This window comes from Fragaria vesca, linkage group LG7, assembly GCF_000184155.1.
Source record: "Fragaria vesca subsp. vesca linkage group LG7, FraVesHawaii_1.0, whole genome shotgun sequence".
In the NCBI taxonomy this organism is placed as follows: domain Eukaryota; kingdom Viridiplantae; phylum Streptophyta; class Magnoliopsida; order Rosales; family Rosaceae; genus Fragaria; species Fragaria vesca.
In genome coordinates, this window is record NC_020497.1 from 2,351,255 (window position 1) to 2,373,044 (window position 21,790).

The 21,790-nt window shown below is 39.1% G+C and overlaps 4 protein-coding genes across 4 annotated transcripts; 1 reads left to right on the forward strand and 3 right to left on the reverse strand.

Moving 5' to 3' along the window:
- Positions 1-5,485: 5,485 nt before the first annotated feature.
- LOC101301540 (cytochrome P450 716B1-like) lies at positions 5,486-7,828 on the reverse strand. Its single transcript, XM_004308209.1, has 3 exons — positions 6,778-7,828; positions 6,483-6,670; positions 5,486-5,794 (listed from the first exon to the last, which is right to left on the reverse strand). The coding sequence occupies exons 1-3, from the start codon at positions 7,826-7,828 to the stop codon at positions 5,486-5,488; spliced, it is 1,548 nt and encodes a 515-aa protein (XP_004308257.1).
- Positions 7,829-11,042: 3,214 nt separating this feature from the next.
- LOC101301828 lies at positions 11,043-12,305 on the reverse strand. The gene has a single exon (XM_004308210.1). The coding sequence runs from the start codon at positions 12,303-12,305 to the stop codon at positions 11,163-11,165; it is 1,143 nt and encodes a 380-aa protein (XP_004308258.1). The 3' UTR covers positions 11,043-11,162.
- Positions 12,306-15,162: 2,857 nt separating this feature from the next.
- On the forward strand, positions 15,163-18,477 carry LOC101310546 (peptide transporter PTR2-like). The gene is made up of 5 exons (XM_004306536.1): positions 15,163-15,486; positions 16,218-16,323; positions 16,411-16,628; positions 16,782-17,335; positions 17,447-18,477. Exons 1-5 carry the CDS (start codon positions 15,436-15,438, stop codon positions 18,267-18,269), a joined length of 1,752 nt encoding a protein of 583 aa, XP_004306584.1. The 5' UTR covers positions 15,163-15,435; the 3' UTR covers positions 18,270-18,477.
- A 246-nt stretch (positions 18,478-18,723) lies between these two features.
- Positions 18,724-21,498, reverse strand: LOC101310829 (pentatricopeptide repeat-containing protein At3g20730-like). The gene is made up of 4 exons (XM_004306537.1): positions 20,760-21,498; positions 19,386-20,654; positions 18,949-19,252; positions 18,724-18,833 (listed from the first exon to the last, which is right to left on the reverse strand). Exons 1-2 carry the CDS (start codon positions 21,430-21,432, stop codon positions 19,561-19,563), a joined length of 1,767 nt encoding a protein of 588 aa, XP_004306585.1. The 5' UTR covers positions 21,433-21,498; the 3' UTR covers positions 18,724-18,833; positions 18,949-19,252; positions 19,386-19,560.
- Between the last annotated feature and the right edge of the window lie 292 nt (positions 21,499-21,790).

Here is a 21,790-nt window from a genome sequence, read left to right on the forward strand (position 1 = left end):
CTCTCTCTCTCTCTCTCTCTCTCTCTCTCTCTCTCTCTCTCTCTCTCTCTCTCTCTCTCTCTCTCTCTCTCTCTCTCTCTCTCTCTCTCTCTCTCCGTTGATATCTCTCTCTCTCCGGCGTGAGGGCCTCCGGAAATTGACTAGAGCCCTAAATCCCTCACTGGAAATCTAAGCCTTAGGGCCTCCGCTGCCTTATACAGCCTCCACGTCGTATCCTTCATCCTCGGCACATCGTCGCCGCTAATAGCAACGCCGCCGCCTCCGTGTCCTCGATCTCATCGAAGTCTGGAGCCGACCCGAATGTCGATGAGCCGTAATAGATCGATCTCAGATCTTCAATTCTGAACAACGAGACCTCTACCTCGTCCGATCCTCCGATCATCTCATCGTCATCGCCGACAGTACCTTCTCCGATCGGCCTCGGCACGTCGACTGTCATCGTCGTCTTCGTCTGCGCAACTTCCTGTATGAGTTCAAGATGGTGACAACGAAGGTGATTCGTCGGTGAGGTGTCCGGCGGACTGACAAGAACACCGGCCGATCCAAGGGCTATGGTTTTGTGAGTATTTTGATTCGTTTCTATTCTAGTTCAATCTTGATCACGCATCACTGACTGCTAATTTAGTTGTGGAGTTTGATGAATCAATAGACGTATGAGTTTTTGAATGGAGTGTTTTGTGTTTCTGTTGAGGATTTTGGTGACTTTCAACGAGCTAAAGGCTGCTGCCATGGCATGTGCTGATCTGATGGCCGCCAGAAGACTTTAAGTTGGCTTCAGGTGGTGGTAATAGTTTTTGTAGATGGTAGTAGTAGCTTTTGTGGCTGGTGGTAATATTTTTTGTGTTTGTCACCTCACAATAGTAGCTTTTGTAGGCGGTGGTAGTAGCTTTTATGGCTGGTGGTAGTAGTTTTTGTGTTCGTCAGAAACCTCACAGTAGTAGCTTTTGTAGGCGATGGTAGTAGCTTTTGTAGCTTGTGGTAGTAGCTTTTGTGGTTGGTGGTAGCAGTTTGTGGTAGTAGCTTTTGTGTTCATTGGAAACCTCACAGTAGTAGCTTTTGTAGGTGGTGGTAGTAGCTTTTGTAGCTGGTGGTAGTAGCTTTTGTGGTTGGTAGTAGTAATTTTTGTCATCGTTGGAGGCCGGTCGAAAACCTCACCGGAGGTCAGCCGGAAACCTCACCGGAGGTCGGTCGGAGACTTTTCCGAGATGAGAGTGGTTGTTGACTTTTTATACTAGTGGCATTCTTGTAAATACAAGGGAGAGAATCTAATTTTTTTTGTTGGATGACAGTCTGTAATTTTGTTCAACTTCTATACCTAATATAAAACCCTATTTAGGCTTACGTGGACTTATGTGAATAAAAATGTTTGGGTGGACTTATATGAAATAAAATGTCTAAAAGTAGACTTCTATGTAATTGGCCATAAAATATAACAAATAAGAACAATTATCGAGGGATATATCTATTTAGTATATATATATATATATATACGCCCCTTCATTCATATTCTATGTATTTGACATTGGTTTAGTCATTCTCTCAGTATACTTTCTATATTCGCAGGGGCGGAACTACGTTTTGTCATAAAGTGGTCCAGACCCCCCCTCATCATCTATCTCAACATAAATCACTATATAAACCTCACACTATTGTAGTAATTTAGTGTTAATTCATTCATGAAATCCCCCCTAATCAATGACAATGACAACTAAGGAACATAAAAAAAGAGAGATTAACAGCCAATTACACCTAATTTATTAAAGGAAATACGAAAATGTTGCTTAAATTTACAAGATTTTGCAATTAATTATATTGATGTATAGCTTATTCAATTGTTTTATTTTATAAAATTTGATAAAGTATGTTTGGCTTGTTACATTCAACATTATTATTTTTTATACTATCATGTTCTATATCTCGGCCCCCCTAAGGTTCTAATCCTGGCTCCGCCTCTGTATATTCAAAGAAAAATTCCCCTCATATCACTGAAATTCATAAGATATACAAGTCCATCATGATACGTACCTGTAAAAAAAAGTCCAACATGTTTCACTTGGAGAAGAAAATTATAAATCATACAGATCGAACGATCAAAGATTGTTGCACTCTGAACAAATATATTAGCCAATAAATCATAGCAAACAATTTATATTACCTTATCCAAATAATAACATGATCCGAAGAATTTTGATTGAATTAGTATATATAGGATTTCGATCAGCTTGGAGACCTCATAACATTAGTATATATGTACTCCTACTTTCAGTGTTTAATGAATTGACGTCCTATTATACAAAAAAAAAAAACATTAGTATATATAGGATTTCACATATCTTCTCAGGTAAAATTCATATAACCTCAAAATTAACTTGATGTTAATAGGAAATCGACTTTTACAGTGATCTTTTTTGGCATTTCATCAAGTTATTGACATACAATTTCCTATTTCCTATTGTGATTTCTTAACTCAGAATCCTATTTTACTCATATTTGAGAACAACAAAAACAAGTTCTATTTGGACATTATTATGTATCTAATAATGCTTCAAGTAGGTCATGTTGGATTAATTATATTTCTGTTACTGCCGCGTTCATTGACTACTTCTACTTGGATAATTAATCGCATGTTGTTTAGATAGAGTTGAAGTTTAATTTTCTAAATTTTATAGTAGTCCTGTTGCTTTCAAGTTTACAACCCTAACTCTCAAACTTCTGGCTATGAAAATGCTCAAATCCTCTTTGACCAACCTAGTGGAATTCTTAATCATCACCAACTTGGCGGGAATTCGATTCTTAATCTCGTAATTCTATTTTTGTTTCTTGAAAACGATTAGTCCGTTAATTAATTCTGATCTAGTCAGAGTTGATGAATTCAATTAAGCCAGTAGTTAGCTAGCTGTGGCAAATAGTGGTACCCTTGCACAGTTGCACTATTGCCATCTTTTCTTAATTTTCATTCGCCTCAACTAATTGAGGAGTCCGTATACGGAGAGCTTATTTTTGGTAACATGTAGTATTATTCCGATCCATTGCAACTTTCTAAGCCCTACGAAAGAATGATTTATATATTCATGTAGACTTATTCGAGATCTCTCACTTATGCAACTAGACTAAATGATTGTATGATTTTTTTTTTTCTTTCAATACTGATAGTGCATATGCATCTGGTACAAGAGTTGATCAAATCATCAAAATTTGTATCATTTTAGTTTGATTGTGTGTGGACCTTGTCAGGGACGGAAGCACAGCAAGGGCTGTATGGGCAACAGCCCAACCGAAAATTGGGCTAAAAAACCCATAGGTGTGTGTGTATATATATATATATATATCACAGCCTAGCCCAGCCCAATGAAAAAAAAAAAAATTATATTCTTATGGCCTTATTCCCGATTCCTCTCATCATCAGACATCAGTCCCTTACTTTCTCCTTTGCCGAAAACTTCTCTCGACTCTCATCCTGGCATCCTGCTCAATTGCTCATCTCCTCCATCTGTCTCATCTTTCTCACCTTCATACAGATAGCAAGCAGATTTTTCTCCTAAATCCCTCACTTCCTCCGGTCCCACTCGTTACTCCTCCCTACTCATCTCCTCCATCTGTCGATCGCAAGCAATCAATTCCAAACTTGGATTTAATTGCATCTCTGGCTTGCTTCTTATTTGTTACCCTGATTGATAAATGACGAATTCGATTTAGGAGTCAAGACCAAGACGGCAAGACATCGTCAGTTCCTCTAACTTCAATTCGTATTTGGGTGATTGGGATTTAGGAGAAAGTGAAACTTCAAAGTCCAACTCTACAACTACAAGGTATGAACGATTCCATTTGTTCTATTGAAATTGAAAGTAATTAGTTTTGCACTTCTGTTTTTGATCAATGACGAATTTGATTTAGGATTCAAGAATCAAGACCTCAATGTCTTCAAAGCTTTGGATCTTTGGTTGATTGCCTCTATTACAGCCTTCCTAGTGAGCAGTACTTGTAAGTTTTCACTCATTGGATCCTCGTGATAATTTTGTTGCATTCAGATTAGAAGATGTTTGCAATCTTGCTTTGATGTTTTATCCTGAGGATTTTACATCATCTGATTTGTCAACTCTAGATAGGAGTGTGGGTTTTTTGTAGCAGATATTCTAGCTGATCCAAGATTTGTCAACACATCTTCTGTGTCTGATTTGTCTCTGCGGTTAGTTGAATCAAGAAAGTCTGCATTCTTTCCTATGATTTATAGGTTGATTTGTCTTGTGTTGACTCTACCAGTTTCTACAGCCACAACATAGAGAGTTTTTTCATCTATGAACATCATAAAAAGTAGACTTCGAAATAAGATGGAAGATGATTTTCTTGATGATTTGATGGTTCTCTACATTGAAAAAGAGTTTGCTGATAGTGTTGATAATGATTCTGTGATTCAGGAGTTTGAAGTTAGTGGAACCCGGAGTAAAACCCGGCGGGTACGATTTAGATAGTTATAGGTTATTGTTTGTTATTTTCTTACAATCATTTTCGTTGTAGTTTTCAATTTATGAGGTTTTGGTTTTATGTCCCCCTCATATGTTTTTAATATAAAGGCGTGAGGATGAGCCTCCCACTAGGTTCCAAACCTCAAAAAATATTTTGTAAGTGTGTTGTGTGAAAATTAGCCCAACCCACTTTTGATTCCTGGTTCCGTCCCTGGACCTTACGGTATAATCAGTAATCTGTTTCTGAAGAAGAAACTGAATATTGATGAGAACCAGGCATCACTTTAAAGTGGATAATTAAGTTGTGACTTGTATCGTCACGCGGCTCCAGTTAGCTAGAGATTTCTTCTTCATTACGAGAAATAATGGACATAATTAATTTCATTATGAGAAGTTATATATGTATTACAAGCTTTGTAAGTTTGAGTAATTATTCTCTGTACCCGGAACACCATGTGGCACTGCCATGTGTTGTACCCGGCCAATCATATAACTCAGATTCATGTGGGGACCAGCACGGGGTGGAAAAAAAAGGAAAAATAATTAAATACACCAATCGGAAATAAGGACAAAACACGTGGACTAATGAGATTAAAATGGAACATAAAACAGGTGGTGTTCCGGGTACAAATAATAATTTCCCTGTAAGTTTATATGATGATAATAAAGAATATAAAACAGTGAAACCCAAAAGGACGTACGTACCACGGTACCTGCAGGCTAGGATATATAATGGCTAACCAGCTAATTAGTACATCAAGTTGGGAATGGCAATGCAAAAACAAAACAATCAAACATAGAAGGGACAGGCAACAGAAGTAGCAGAGAAAACCAAATTAAGATGAAAGTGGTCTGCATGCAGCTTGTTGATGCCTAGGTATGTAGCTTCGGGGGAGGAGTTGCTCAACAGCTCTATATATCATAGCTACTAAACAGATCGAAATATGGGATCGGCATTTCTCTAAAATTAGCACAGATTATTGAGATGCTAGCCAACACTACTCATTTTTGTCTGTGCTGGATCATGGGGATAATGAGGGATGAGGAAAAAGACGAATAGTAAGTCCTTTGGTGGGAACAAGAACAGGGTCCATAATCATCTTCTCGTCTGGAAAAACCATCTCCCATTTAAATCTAGTGACAACATTATGCATGAAAACCAATATCTTGAATCGAGCATATTCCTTTCCTGGACACATTCGAGGTCCTCCTCCAAAAGGAACATATGAATAAGGAGCTGGTCCTTGTCTTTGGAACCTTGACGGGTCGAACTTCTCAGGTTCCGGGAAGTATTCCGGATTTTTATGTGTCGCATACGTATTCCAGTGTAACTGTATACAACATATATACATATACATCATTCATTTTACATGACCGATCAACACGTTACGCCTGAACAGAAAAAATATTGTATATATATGAGCTTGTTTGCGATCGATTGATCAAAACAAAATACAACCAAATAATTGTTACGTATATGCATGCTAGATGAACTATATTTTTGGGTATCACATCTATCATATTGTATGTGATATCTGATGCAATACAAGGTCAACCCGAGAATTTATTAAATAATTAAATTCAGTTTACTCTATTATGGTTTAGAGGTGAATTCATGTTAGTCCATAAACTTTCAATTTCATCATATTACTCCCTGAGCTCTTGTTTTTCTTTTAATTTAGCTTCTCAACCCCTAAAAAGTTATCACACGTCATCAAATTTCAACGTCCCAATTGGACGGAGCATGATTAATAGGAGATGACAGACATAAAAACAAGAGGTCGGGGGGGGGGGGGTAGTAATTTTATGAAATTGAAAGTTTAGGGACTAACATGAATTCACCTCTAAACCACAGTGGGGTAAATTAAATTTAATTTTTTTATTAAATGTCATGGCTAACTGTGTTACATGAGCTGTCACATAATTGTTTGATGCATGTAATAACTAAAAATGTGGTAACACCTAGTTAGCATTACCAGTGAGACACTGATTGAAGAGGATTGTGGTACGTATACGTACCTTCATTCCTTTTGGAATTATGTATCCTTCGTAAGAAAAATCTGTAATGGCCTCTCTGAAAGTTCCCAGAATTGGTGGCAACAATCTCAAGGCCTCACACGCCACGCTCCATGAATATTTCATCTTCTGCAACTCCTCCCAGTTCAGCAACTCCCCTTCGGCTTTTGATTCTGCAATCTCCATTTGCTCTATGCAACCAATTCTCAATTCATCAGTAACTAATTATATAACCACATATATAACGTACACAAGCAGTTTTAAATCAGAAGTAGTTTTACACTTATTAGGTACGTACCTTTAAGGACGGCATCATAAACATGAGGGAGCTTCGATAGGAACATGATAATGGACACCAAGGTGGTGCTTATATTGTCGTAAGCTCCGACGATTAGACCATACAATTTGTTGGCAATGTCTGATTCCGTCATCAGCTCTTTCCCATCGCTATATGTCTCCACGAGCAACCTAGACAACAGATCTTGATCATGATAATGATGATGATGATTACTATTACTAGTGTCCGAAAGATGAGGATGGAGATCTATCCTCCTCTGCTTAACCATCTCCTCGATTTCCTTCTTGATTTGCTTGGATGCTCTAATGGCTCGGTTGAATTTTGTGCCTGGAAAATTTATCGGCAGCGAAATGAAGCCCGAAGATATATGCCGAATCAGCTCCTCTAGTTTGGCAACTAGCTTTGGATCCTCAATGTTCAGGAAGAGTTTACATGCTAAAGTGAAGGTGTACTTCTTTGCTAATGGATGGACTTTGATGATCACACTCTCATCCTCTTCTTTTACATAATCAACCGAGGATGAACATGACCAATACATGTTCAGATGTTGTTTGGTGACCTCGTCCATGGCCCCTATATACCTGTGGAGAGCATCAGGCTTGAGAAATGGAGACAAGACTTTGCGCAACCGAATCGACTCCTGCGTGGTGTCTGTTTTCTCAGAGTTGGCAAAGATCTTCTCAAAGTTTGCAGGCCACCAAGACTTGACGAGTTTGTTCTCGTTCGAAAACAGAAACTTGTTCCCCGCAGCAGTGCACAGCACGGCCATAGATTCCTGTAGCAAAGAGGTCTTGAAAACCTTGCATGGTACTGATGACGAGTGCTTGTTTCTCCTGTCTGCTATGAACTTTTCAGGAACACCCTGTTTGGCTGTGCTTAGATACTCTAAGGTTTCGCCGATGATCGGCCAACCGGTGCTTCCTGGTGGTAGCTGAAACCCTAGTTGTTCACTTTTGTTAACCCTGGGGATAAGATTGAAGTTCAACAACCTAAAGAGGTAGTATAGAGAAACAAAGACGATCACAACAAGGATTAACCACTCCAATTCCATGCCCTCCCCTCTTCTCGTCTTTGTTTCTTGTGGGCTGCAGACTTACACACGAAAGGATCAACAACCTACTGAAGTACTGAACAAAAGCAATATAAATCATGAAACGTACTGTCACACAAGCTCAGTAAGAGTTACACTAGATATCGGTACCGATATCTAGTAGAGTTTTTACTCGGACAGATTACATCTCATGGACACGTCATGATGAAAATGTCATTAAAAAAGGTGATGTGAAAGTGAATCCATCGCATGGACAACTAAGATATTCGTCAACACTGCTAGTGATGAAGACAAAGTCTATCCCTGTAAACAGAGAATAAACAGAGCATTAAAATAAGAAATAGCTACTGAAGTACTGAACAAAAGCAATATCAATCATGAAACGTACTGTCATACAAGCCCAGTACAAGTTACACCATATATCAGTATCGATATCTAGTAGAGTTTTAACTTCAGGACAGATTAATTACACTAGATATCAATATCGATATCTAGTGGATCGAGTTTTAATTTTTTGCACACGTCATTAACAAAAGTGATGTGAAAGTGAATCCATCGCATGAACAACTAAGATATTCGTTAACAATATTAGTGATGAAGACAAAGTCTATCCCTGTAAATAGAAAATAAACAAAGCATTAAAAATAAGAAATAGCTACTGAAGTACTAAACAAAAGTGAGATTTATTTCATTAGAGACCAAAACCTCTAGGGTTCTAGGGTTTTGAGAGCAAGGCGACGGCGGCTCTTTTGATACGCTCCCAGCCACAAGGGACGTCCTTTGGCGTCATGATCTAAGAGGAGAGGGACTAAGGCTCTTGGTTCTCTCTTCTGTGGTACCTGTCTTCTACTGTGGTGGGTGAGGGACGTGGATCTGAAGATTGACAACGGCGCTACTTGGCTTTGGTTCTCGTCGGTGACCTTTCACAGACGACCATCTTTTTAGACGAGCCGGTATCAAGCTTTTGCTGATCGTTGGAGGCTACTTAAGGCAGCGCGAGTTCTGAAGGCCGATGTCGAGTTTTGTTGGTGAAGCGGCTGTGGTAGAAGTAGAGACTATAGGAGGCGGTTTTCGGTCCTACTCTTCAATTGCAGGGGTTCTCAACCATTTCTAGAAGGGATGGCGATGTCAGGAAGGCCGCCGGATTGAATAGACGGAGGCAGCAATTCCGGCAGCATAGCCTGATCCGGTACAATTGGGACCGACAATGGAAGAGTAAACGTGGGATGGGCTGTTAGCTTCAGCCCATTGCATTTTCTTCCTCTTTTGGGCTCTGTTGGGTTGTGATATAGGTTTTAATGTTGGGACTGCGTGACAAGACCCCTACATATCCAAATTGAAGAGTCTACCCTCCTTTTTGTTGGAAAGGTACACCGAAATGGTCTCTAGGCCTCAATGCATTAAGCTGGGGTACTTTGATTTGGTGTTGGTTACATGCGTTCTAGGTCTTAATAAGTTCATTTTTGAACATTAGTCTTTTTTGTAGTATTTATAGTTTTCTTTTGAATTATAGACATGCATATGTGCATGGATATGAGCATCGATTTGTAAATGGAGTTTGTTTCTCGGACTCTTAGCTTGACCTAGTACGGTCGTATGATTGAAATTAAAGGAGCTCAACTCCATTTTCCCTAAAAAAAAGTACTAAATAAAAGCAATATCAATCATGAAACGTACTGTCACACAAACCCAGTAAATGTTACACTCCGGGACAGATTACACTAGATACCGGTACTTTCAGCACACGTCATTAACAAAAGTGATGTGAAATTGAATACATCGCATGGACAACTAATTAAGATTTCATTAACACTACTAGTGATGAAGACAAAGTCTATCCCCGTAAATAGAAAATAAACAAAGCATTAAAAATAAGAAATAATTACTGAAGTACTGAACAAAAGCAATATCAATCGTGAAACGTATAGTCACACAAGTCCAGTACGGGTTACACTAGATATCGGTACCGATATCTAGAAGAATGTTATCATAGAACACTTGCACATCCGCATATGAATGAATTGATCTGTAAAATAATGTGGACTTGCTAGCTAGCTCAAGTTGACATATGGACAAGTGAATTGTCAAACCTAGAAAATCTCCTTTGCTTCGAGGAAAAAATGCACGATACTATCATGCAATGGGTAACTAGTAAACGTAAAAACACCATGCATGCCTTCAAGACAACTAAGTATGCAATTTCGTTGAAATGAAACACCTTATAAACCAATTTTTACAAAGAAATAAACCGTGACGCAAATAAATAAAATTTTTAAACTGTAAGTGTAAACTAACAATTCATCAAAAGAACACAGCCATTACAAGTTACTACTATCCGTTGATAACTGGATATTCAGTCACTACATTCGGGACATGTTTTCTTGTGAATAGGCAATAGTCCTGATGAGCAAGCACAAAATTGTGAGTTACAGTAATCTTTTCATCAACACAGACCACAACAAAAGAGCCTTTTGAGATCCAATATAAGGGAGACTTTGCTTCTGGTCATGATTCATCATAATCAATACCTCAAGACTAGAAGTATGATGCTCACGTCAACTAATGAATCCGACTCTGATTTTATGGAATTTTTTGTGGAAGTAAAGCTAATAATAACAAGAACAACTACTGAATCAAATGTTAAGGATGAACTTCCAGCATCATGCAAAAAAAAAACAGTAAAGAGCGTTTTAAAGAAAAACTTAGGCATCTGAGACTCATCTCAAGATCCATTAATGATTGGAATCACTTGTACGATATAACATACACACACACTACCCAGAATTAGGGTCATTACCTGAGTGACATACGAATTGAGATTTATGAAGCCAGATTGCTTGCAAAACAACATCATATAGGTTAAAACATTCATAGCTAGAAAAACCCGATAAACTAATTTCCACTTAAATGGCAGTTCTCAATTATTATTGTTATTTGTCTATAGTGTTCTGTCTACTGCAGTGTTCATCTGCCAACTAAACCAAGGTACTGCACCCAAATAGGTAACAGTAACAGTTATGACCCTAAACAATCAGCAACAACGACGCCCTTTAGCAAAAAGATTGTTATTACCAAAAAAATTGTAATTCTAATAAGTGGAAAACCAAATCACATGTAACTTGAACATTGAGTAGATGTAACTGATTGTATGTAACTTGAACATTGTGTAATGTAACTCATAAAGAATAAACTAAACCCCAAAATAAAAGTAAGGCTTACAAAGAATGACAATCCCGCTTAAACAAAATGCACATGTAAATCAATGATATAGACAAGTAAAATAACAAAACTAGACATCTTTGAGGTCAAAAGAAGAAAACCTGATAACCAAAATTTAGTAAGGAAATCCTTCATTCGATTTCTTCTTTGAGGCTTCTGCCAATCGCTTCACACCCTTTGCTTTTGTATAGTACTCCATCAATTGATCAGCAACATCCTTCGGGTGACAATTAATGAATGCCTTCACAAATCTCTTCTCTGTCATTCTCAATGCCGTCAGCAACTTAGGTCCTTTAATTTGCTCATCAAGACCCATATCCTCGATTTTTCCTGCAAGACATACTCGTGGCTTCAAAGCAGTCTCCAGATTCATGTACAGCAAAAACGGGTGCGCAAGAATCACTGTAGCAGGAAGTTTCATTTGTCCTAACACGAAAGTCATGTTCCTCTGAACCTTATCCACCGAAAGGAAAAACACTAAGGGAGACCTTCCCATAAGGCTGAAGATCTCATCTTCTGAGAAACCAAACTTTTCAAAATTTGATATTCTCTCACTGATAGTTTCAAGGCGTGAAATGCCAATGAGTGTTACAACATACTTATACATCCTGGACTTATTCGAAAGTCCAGTTTTCTGTATATACTCCACCTTCTCATCGTTAAATACAGTTCTAGGGATCAATGTCGGCCTCGATAGTAGCATTGGGACCAACTCCTCTCGGCTTAGACCCATTCCCTCATAAAGAGCAATGGTCGGCTTGACCTTATTATGGAAGTCATAAATCAAGAGAGACGGGTTCCTTACAATGGCTTTGACAAGCAGTTCCCTAGACCCAAATATTTTCATAAAGAACTTATGCCGCTCATCAAAGCAATGATCAATGCGAAGACTCAATAACCGGGGGCGACAGTCGATGATCTTCAAAAGATCAGGCGCAGTGATACCCAGTTCACTAAGAAGGTTTAGCTTGTACTGAAGCTGGTTAAGGTCAGCTTTCCTTAAAGCAGGCCGCCGCTTGAACAGCTGCGATATGTCAGCTTCACAACAACCCCATTTCTCCAGAACTTCTGCAGATGTCTTTGGCTGGTCAAAAGTGTCTTCAACTATGCTTTCTTCCTGGGTGAGGCAAACTGTCGAAAAGGTGGTGTGCACGAAACTTAAACAGGATGGGAGAGAAGATTTGGGCATAGGAGAGCGATTGCACGACACAGGAAACACTATGCAGAGCTTGAATAGAGAACCAACTCTAGATTTCATATCAACAATCCTACAACTATGGAATTCAATGATACTGCATTTTATTCACTTGGGTTCTTGAAATGTCCAAAATGGAGAGGTGGGTATTGATTATCAGTCAGTTTATTGGTAAAGCATAACTGGGATATTGTAATGCAATAAGGAACACTATAAAGCAGTAAACTTGATCTGAAAAACTGAAAAGCTCAAAACTTTATTGCATGCACAGAAAAAATTGATGAGCTTGAACTGATGGAATCTGAAAGAGAGAAGGAAAAGTGTAGTTCTGTAATGTTTTACCAGCACCATAGGCGCTAGTTGCTATTCAGCAATCAGCATTGCCTCGTACTCCCACCTTCGAAAGAGTTTTAGCAGAAACGGAACCCTCACCCAGTCACCGAGGTTTTAGGGGTTTAGCCCTTTGGGCACAACTGAACTGAGACAAGTGTCTCTTTTTTATTTTGGGTCAAACGCTTTCGGTAAATTTGCTTTCTATGGGAAAGAGTTACTTAAACCCGAACCCAAAATCAAGTTAAGGCCTTCACCTAGTAAACTAATGGAATGATTTGAATGATTGCAATGTAACAAAATCTTTTAGTTTGGTGCCTCATGAGGATCTTCCTAATCCCTAATATATGTTTGCAAGTTGTATTTTCAAAGTGTAGTTACTTTTCTATGGTTGTTTTATGATCTTAGCATTCGCAATCAGGCAATTAGAAACAGAAGCAGCCTTAAACAAATGGAATCCCAATCTTTTGGTATTGATCACTGTAATGAGCTAATTGTAGTACACAAGAACAAGATAAAATCAACTGTATCCAGATCGAAGTTGAAATGTAATAAAAGGGATTAAAGAGAACGATTATAAGAATGTGTGGAAAAAATAATGGTAGAGAGAGTACTGTGATTGAATTACTCTTGGAAGTTGAAGACCAGATGGAAAGCAATTCAGAAAGGAAATCCATAAGTCATGTTCTTCTTCGAGGCTTCTGCCAATCGCTTCACACCCTTCACATTTTTGTAGTACTCCATCAATTCATCAGCAACCTCTTTTGGTTGACGATTAATAAAAGCCTTCAGAAACCTTTTCTCTTTCATCCTCATTACGCTTACGATCATAGGACCTGTAATTTGCTGTTTAAGTTCCATTTCATGCATCTTGCCTGCAAGAAGTACTCGCGGCTTTAGCACATTCTCCAGATTCAAGTATAACAAACTCGGGTGATCAAGAACTGCTTTAGCAGAAAGCTTCATATGTGATAAGATGAAAGTCATGTTCCTCTGAACCTTATCGATTGACAATGTCATAACTAATGGAGACCTCCCAAAAAGTCCCAGAACCTCATCTTCTGACAAACCAAACTTCTCAAAGTTTGCCATCTTCTGACGGATAGTTTCAAGGCGCGAAACCCCAATGAGAGTGACTATATACTTATACATTGCGGAATCACTTGACACCCTGGTCTTGCGGATAAACTCCATCTTCTCTTCATTAAATGAAGTTCTTGAAATCAATGTTGGCCGCGCTAGAAGCATTTGGATCAAGTCCTCCATGCCAAGACCAAGTACTCTATACATCTCAACGGTGGGTTTGATTTTCTTGTGAAGATCATACGTCAGGATAGAAGGGTTCCTCAAAATGGCTTTTATAAGCAACTCCCTTGACCCAAACAATTCATCAAAGTAGTCAAGCTGCTCAGCAAAGCAGTCGAGTCGAGGAATGAGAAACCGTGGCCGGTCACTGACTATCTTCACCAGCTCAGGTGGGGTAAGTCCCAAGCCAGATAGGAGTTTGAGTTTCGACTGAAGCTGGTCGATGTCAGCTTTCTTTAGAGCAGATGCCTTTGTGAAAATCTTGGTTATGTCAGCGTCGCTGCAGCCCAATCTCTTCAGAACTTGCAGAGAGTCTTCGGGTTGGTTTGTATCGTCTCCTACGGCACCTTCTAGTTGGGTCAGGCAAACCGTCGAATAGTTGGTGGGCATGAAGATGGAGGACCTTGGTCGGATCAGACATTTGGGAAAAGGGATTGAATATCGCGAAGCAGATAATACATTTCGGAGCTTGAGTAAAGATTGGATTCTGGATTTCATGTCAATGGGTGCTGTGATTCATTGAAGGAAGTAAGAAAAGGTTTGGGTTAGAGAGAAGGTTTGGGAATGGAAGCTTTAGATTTGGAAGAGAATGTATCTGAGAATTTGGGTTAACAACTTCATAAAGTTGTAATCCTGAGGTCTGTACATTTAGATTTAGACCCTTATTAAAGAATAGGGTTTGAATTGGGTTTTGTAGGAATCAAATTGAAGCGGGAAACAAAGATCCAAGTTATGATCTTTACCACCATTATTGTTCAATGTTCATATGCAACGGCTATGGTAAAAAAAGAGAGGGTAAAACCGTCTTTTACTTTTGAGAAAGTAAAAATAGTTTACTCCATGAAAGTAGAATAATTTTCCTTATAACAGAAGAAGGCTTCTTAATGCTTCACCGTGGACACATGCATTTCTTCGAACCATACTCCATCGGGAAAAAACCCGAAGAAGTATGTCTGGGTTTTAGCTAAAAGCCATTTGTAAAATATCCTCATTCAGTTACTCATGCTTTGTAAATAACAACCTCAACAAGCCCTGCGTTTTTCTTAAGGTACCTTGAGATTTCTATGATACTTGTGTTATATGAATGACCATTAGTTTTCCATTGTTGAAGCTTTCGTCTGTGACTCAATCTCTACTCATGTGAATTAACAGGAATCATTACCCAAGTATGGTGTCTCTTGGAACCACTGAGGGGTAATGACCCTTGCAAATTGCAATGATGAGGGTGTGGGTCAAAGTAGTCATTGTTAAGTGTTAACTGTCAACTACCTAGACCTTGAAATCTAAACTTGTTTTCTGTCTTCAACCTGAGTTGCTTTGCTTTCTGGGTTCTTACGTGTGATCCTGAAAACTTCACAAATCCTACTCAAGCTTTGGAATCGGGCCAATAATTCAAGTCATCAATTATTAGTCACGAGCCACAACAAATTCCATTCTTTAATCAATCCAAAACTTAAGGGGTTCTCATCTAATCTTCTGCATGTGGAGTCGATGATACTCTGAAACCAGGGAAAGGAAACCAGCCAAACCGGCCACCAAACAAAAAAGAAACAGAGAGATGAGTTCTCATGAGGATGAAAGAGCTCTTTTAGAAGATACGCTTTTGCAGGTTCCATCTCCTTCTTAATCTTAGCTTTGCATTAGAAAAGTGCATGAAATGAATTTGTATTTTGTTCCCTGAAGAGTTTGTGTCATTCTTGGATTGGAGGACCGCCGATTGCTTGTTTTGTTTTCTCTCTAGCCTGTTTGCAACTGCTAGTGTATCATCTACAATATAAGAAACAAAATATTTGACTTTGATTTGATTGGTAGTGAGTGAAGAGGAAGATTTGGGTTCTGTGTGCATAGTTCTACCCTTCAGTTGAATATATAGAAAGAAATAAGGCTGAGGCTTAGAGCTGATTCAAAATATGCCACTTCTGACCATATCATGCTGGTTTGGTTATGCTGGACTGGTAGTTGAGACTAGGACTCAACTTTCTGACTCTACTTATATTTCATCCTCACTTATCTTTACTTTTCTTTATCGTTTAAATAGATTTTTTGTATGCCTCTATACAAGAAATTAATTCTTGTACTTCGTTTTCTGAAAATAATAATGCTAATTTTATTTGATTAAGAACTTTCATTTTTAGTGTTAAATTTTGAAGAGCTTGGAGCCTTTCAGCGGGAAAAGAGAAACCCTTTAATATTCCAATGCTTGAAACAATATGAATGCTTGATTTTTGATGCTAAACATTTGTACATGGACTGTGCTAAGGCGAACCGAGAACTGCATCACTTTTCTCCTGCACATTCGTATCATGTTTTGTCAAATGAATGTTTATGTCGTTTCTTCAGAATGATGGCAGCGGACAGAACACTAAAGACGGTTCAGTTGACAGCAAGGGAAAGCCTGCCCTTAAAAATAAAACTGGCCAGTGGAAAGCATGCTCCTTTGTTCTTGGTGATATACTGTTTTCAACATTGGCTATTATTTATCTAAGTAATGTGTTCTGTTCATGACAGTTCATAAATTGAAATACAAATGCAGGTACCTTTTTCTGTGAAAGATTGGCCTTCTATGGGATTTCTACCAATCTTGTCAATTATCTTCTTGACACACTACATGAAGGAACTGTCGATGCTGCAACAGCTGTTACCAATTGGAAAGGAACTTGCTATCTTACACCTCTCATTGGGGCCATCATAGCTGATACTTATTGGGGAAGATATTGGACAATCGCCAGTTTCACTATCGTCTACTTGATTGTAAGTATAAGCAGCATATCCATACTTGCTCGTTTTAGCTATCCATTAGAACACCCCAAAACAGGAGAGATATTTTCATTTCTAATAGTTGATCACATTCTATGCACTTTTACATATCTCCCTTATGTATCAAATGGTTGCCATTTCCTGCAGGGAATGGGTACTTTGACTCTATCGGCATCAGTTCCTGCGCTTGAGCCTGCTGCATGTGTCGATTCTGTATGCCCCAAAGCTACAACTGCACAATATGCTGTATTCATTGCTGGACTATATCTCATTGCATTAGGGACTGGAGGCATCAAACCTTGTATATGGCCTTTTGGGGCGGATCAGTTTGATGATTCCGATCCCCAGGAAAGAGTGAAGAAGGGGTCCTATTTCAACTGGTTCTACTTTTCTCAAAACATCGGCGCTATTATAGCAAGCAGTTTACTGGTGTGGATTCAGGACGATGTTGGGTGGGGAATTGGATTTGGAATCCCTACTGCGGTTATGGGAGTTTGCATTGCAAGTTTATTTTTAGGTACTTCACTGTACCGATTTCAGAAACCAGGCGGCAGTCCTCTTACAAGAATATGCCAGGTTTTGGTTGCATCATTCCATAAAAGAAATCTGAAGGTGACTGATGATAGCCTCCTTTATGAAACACAAGACATTAGCTCTGCCATTGCGGGGAGTCGTAAACTGGAGCACAGCAATGAGCTGAGGTAGTCTTCTTCTTCATTGTCCAGGATAGGGTAGCATCATTCCACTAAATATTGCACAATAAATTTATGTTTTCAATGCATTGATGCTAACGTACTATGTCTTTGCTGCAGGTGCCTAGATAAAGCTGCTTTGGTGTCAGATGCTGAGATTGAATGTGGGGACTTCTCAAATCCATGGAGGCTTTGTACTGTTACACAGGTAGAGGAATTGAAGATTTTGATTCGCATGTTTCCAATCTTGGCAACAGGAATTGTGTTTTCTGCCGTTTATGCCCAAATGTCTACATTGTTTGTGGTACAAGGCAAGCTGATGGACAGAGTTGTTGGCTCTGTCACCATTCCTGCAGCATCTCTCTCATTTTTTAATTCTGTAAGTGTTATCATCTGGGTCCCTATCTACGACACGATAATCATTCCAATCGTCAAGAAGTATACAGGCAAGGAGAGGGGTTTCTCACAGTTGGAACGCATGGGAATCGGGCTCTTTGTATCGATTCTATGCATGTCAGCTGCTGCAGTGGTAGAGATTAAGCGATTGCAGCTTGTCAGGGAGCTTGGCTTGGTTGATGAAGAGGTTGCTGTACCGCTTAGCATACTTTGGCAAATTCCACAATATTTTTTGTTAGGCGCTGCTGAGGTTTTCACCTTTGTTGGGCAGCATGAGTTCTTCTATGAGCAAGCGCCGGATGCCATGAGGAGTTTGTGCAGTGCATTGTCTCTTTTGACAAATTCATTGGGGAGTTACCTCAGCTCTCTCATTCTGACAATCGTCACCTCGATCACTACACAGGGAGGGAGTCCAGGATGGATTCCAGACAACTTGAATGAAGGCCATCTTGATTATTTCTACTGGCTTTTGGCTGGACTCAGCCTCCTCAATTTGCTGGTATACATGGTCTTTTCCAGAAGGTACAAGGAGAAGAAAGCTGCTTAAGATGTCATCAAGGGCAAGAAGTTGAAGTTTGATTTCTAATCACTTTCCGAGATGGCAGCAAGCAATTGCTGGAAAGAACTGTTTACAACTATTGTAGTAAATCGTAAAGATTATTGGTTCACAATTTGCTTGGTTGCAAATTGAAAGATATGAATTAATTTGGTTAGCAATGAGCACTTCTGCTATGCAATTGTAAGCATAGCTCAAGAGCTAAAAGTGATAAATTACTTTAATTCATTTGTTGGCATATGCAGTTTTGCAGAAACCAATCAGTATAGAATATTCTAGTACTGTTCATAGCTTTAAGCTATCCCCGGAGAAGTTGAGGGTTTCTTAAGCAAGAGAAAACAATATATATTTCTGATCAGACTGTTCTGAACATGTGACAAACTAGATTATTTCCTTAAAGATTGCCCAATCATGCTGACACTGATATAGCATGTTCAGTATATTGACCAGGTTGGGGAGATAACATCTGATTTTGAGACTGTTCAAGTGGTTGAAATGCTCTTACAGACGCAAACTTGTAACTTCTTGTGTCTTCATCCTGGTAATTAACTCATCCTGCAGGATAAACTCTTGTAAGTTTTTCAGGTCTGCAAATGTATAAACTCCTACTGGTTGAACATTCCAAACACACAAAGAATGCAGATAAGGTAGGGAGAGTGAGCATGTTTACCTGGAGGGTACAGCACTATAGATGACATTTTATTAGGGAAAATGTCCATTTAATACTAATTTTAACCCCTCATTGCCGATTCCAATGTAGATTCTTCTGTTTTCTTTCATAACATATGATCAATTTTCCAAGTGCAGCATTCAGGAAAAGCTTAACACAACATGAGCTTATCCATATCAACCTAGGAATGGCTCCTATGTCCAGCTATCTCCACTCTGATCTGCTTCAGCACAAGCTTGATTTTGCATGTCATTGTTTGGTGGTATGAGCTTTGAAATTAATCCCAATGACTCGTCGTCCACGCCTGCCAATATGTTTCCAAAAGGACGATGACATTATCAATATGTCAAATTTCAATAAGACTTATATGAAGTTCATCCTGTAGCAGAAACAGACAGACAGTACAGAACTGCAGAGTTTTGAGGAAGGATATATACCTGAGTGTTCAGAAGTAATGGAACACATCCACGTCATCAAAGAACAATGATATCCCAAAAGTATAAGGGATAAACAAACTCTTCTGAGCATAGACAGAAGATCCACATGATCAGTTGAATAATAAATCCGTGCCCCTCTTTGCGGATGTAAACTAATTTAGCTAGTTGTACTGTCTTACGATGGCTGGAAAAGCAACGGTTTATTAGCTGTGGACTGTAAAAGGCTGTGTGCTGGTTCCTTTTTCATACTCCTGTTATCTACCAGACCTCGTGTCTCCAAGGCATTGTCCCAAGCACCAGATGCGGCATAGATGCTTCCAAGAACAACATAGTTAACTGATTTCTCTGGATCAATATCATAAAGATGCATTGCTGCCACTTCCCCAAGTGACTTATTACCATAGTTGCTACATGCCCCAAGAATGGCTCCCCAAAGTGAAGCATTAGGCTTAATATTCATGTGCCGTATCAAATTATGAGCATCTTCTAGCAAACCTGCACGTGCATGAAGATCTACCAAGCAGGAGAAATGCTTAGCTCGAGGCATGATGTTATATTTGCTATACATAGAACTGAAGCATTCCCATCCTTCATCTGTCAATCCACTATGGCTACAAGCAAAGAGAAGAGACAAGAATGTAACATCATTAGGCTTCAATCCCTCACGCTCCATCTCTCTATATAATGCAATCGCTTTATGTCCATGGCCGTTCCTTCCATATCCAGAAATCAGTGACGTCCATGAAACTACATTTTTTTCCTCCATCTCATCAAAAGCATGGTTAGCATCTTCAATTTCTCCGCATTTTGCATACATATCAACAAGAGCATTCCCCAAGGCCACGTCAAGAGAAGGTTGGTGTTTAAACACAAGTGCATGGATTTGTCTTCCAAAAATCAATGAAGCAACATTTGCACATATATTAAGCATGGAGCATAGTATGACACCATCCAGTCTCATGTTCATAACAATCATTTCTTTGAAGAGATCTAACACACCTCCGCTGTAGTTACCTTCTCGTGCATATCCATTAATTAGTGCAGTGGAGCACATAATGTCCTTTTTTATCATACTCCTGTATATTCTATGAGCAGACTCTACCTTCCCACATTTTGCATATGCGTTGATTAGCGATCCACTTAAACTTCTGTGTGATCCAAAACCCAGTTGCATCATCAACCCATGCATTTGACTAATCCTCACCAAACCACTATCTCCGGCCAAGCCTCTCAAAACACTCCCGAATGTGAAGCAATCAGGAACCATACCTGACATACGAAAAATCAAATATGAAACAGACACAAAGAACAACACAACAACAAGACTACCAAACATTGAAAAAAAACAAAGTAACCAAAAGCATAAACATTCACCTTCCCTCATCATTTTCTGAAACATACGCAACGAGTCCTCACCAAAACCCTGAACAGCATACCCTCCAATGATTGCATTCCAAGAAACCAAGTCCCTCTCAGACATTGCCTCAAAAACACAACAAGCATCTTCCATCTTCCCACACTTGGCATGAAAATCAACTAGTGCACTTCTCACAAACAAGTTCTCACCAAACCTTCCTTTCAAAACACACCCCTGTATCTGCACCCCTACTCCCAATGCCCTCAAACCAGTGCATGCCTTCAATGCACTCCCATACCCAAACTGATTAGCCCTCACCCCCGCTCTACGCATTTCCAAAAATACCCCCAAAGCTTTCTCATAGTTTCCACTCTGAGCATACCCAGAAACCATAGAGGTCCAAGACACAACATTTCTCTCAGGCATTCTATCGAACACCTTGCCTGCAGTGACTACACGCCCAAACTTGCAATAAAAGTTTATTAATTTGGTGTTCAAATTCAAATTAGAAGCAAACCCATTTGTTATCATATGGGTGTGAGCCAAAAGACCGGGTCTTTCTACTCGTTCATCGATGCAGAGCTGCAGAATCTTCATGTACAAGCAATAGTAATGATCCAAGTGAGTTGGGTACGATTGACCAAGTCTCAGAGCTTCTTGAAGGTGACTCCTTTTCCACAATGATTGCATTATGTTATTGGGTTTATGCCATTAATGGCTTTTGATTTGGGTTTGGGTTTTTGACTGATACTAATCTGATCTTCAAGATTTGGGTTCAAGTCTTGAAGAAGAGAGATCATAGGTTTGGTATCAAACCAAGTTCTCTATTTGGATAGATTTGTTGAGTTGTCACATTTATTTTTAAATTTGGGTCAATAGGGTTTATGGTTTTCGGAGAAAGGTGGTTGATATGTGTTTAATGAGATACTCACTGAATCAATATCAGCCAAAGGCCTTCGTTTGGTTGATGGCACATTTATTTTTAAATTTGGGTCAATAGGGTTTATGGTTTTCGGAGAAAGGTGGTTGATATGTGTTTAATGAGATA

Excerpts from the sequence above, each read along its gene's own strand:
- LOC101301540 (XM_004308209.1), bottom strand. The coding sequence starts at position 7,828 with ATGGAATTGGAGTGGTTAATCCTTGTTGTGATCGTCTTTGTTTCTCTA. Across the intron at positions 6,671-6,777 it reads TTATGATGCCGTCCTTAAAG|AGCAAATGGAGATTGCAGAA; the intron begins GTACGTACCTAA and ends TTGGTTGCATAG. Across the intron at positions 5,795-6,482 it reads TAATTCCAAAAGGAATGAAG|TTACACTGGAATACGTATGC; the intron begins GTACGTATACGT and ends TGTTGTATACAG.
- LOC101301828 (XM_004308210.1), bottom strand. The coding sequence starts at position 12,305 with ATGAAATCTAGAGTTGGTTCTCTATTCAAGCTCTGCATAGTGTTTCCT.
- LOC101310546 (XM_004306536.1), top strand. The coding sequence starts at position 15,436 with ATGAGTTCTCATGAGGATGAAAGAGCTCTTTTAGAAGATACGCTTTTG. Across the intron at positions 15,487-16,217 it reads TAGAAGATACGCTTTTGCAG|AATGATGGCAGCGGACAGAA; the intron begins GTTCCATCTCCT and ends TCGTTTCTTCAG. Across the intron at positions 16,324-16,410 it reads AGCATGCTCCTTTGTTCTTG|GTACCTTTTTCTGTGAAAGA; the intron begins GTGATATACTGT and ends ATACAAATGCAG.
- LOC101310829 (XM_004306537.1), bottom strand. The coding sequence starts at position 21,432 with ATGCAATCATTGTGGAAAAGGAGTCACCTTCAAGAAGCTCTGAGACTT. Across the intron at positions 20,655-20,759 it reads TCAGAAAATGATGAGGGAAG|GTATGGTTCCTGATTGCTTC; the intron begins GTGAATGTTTAT and ends TTCGTATGTCAG.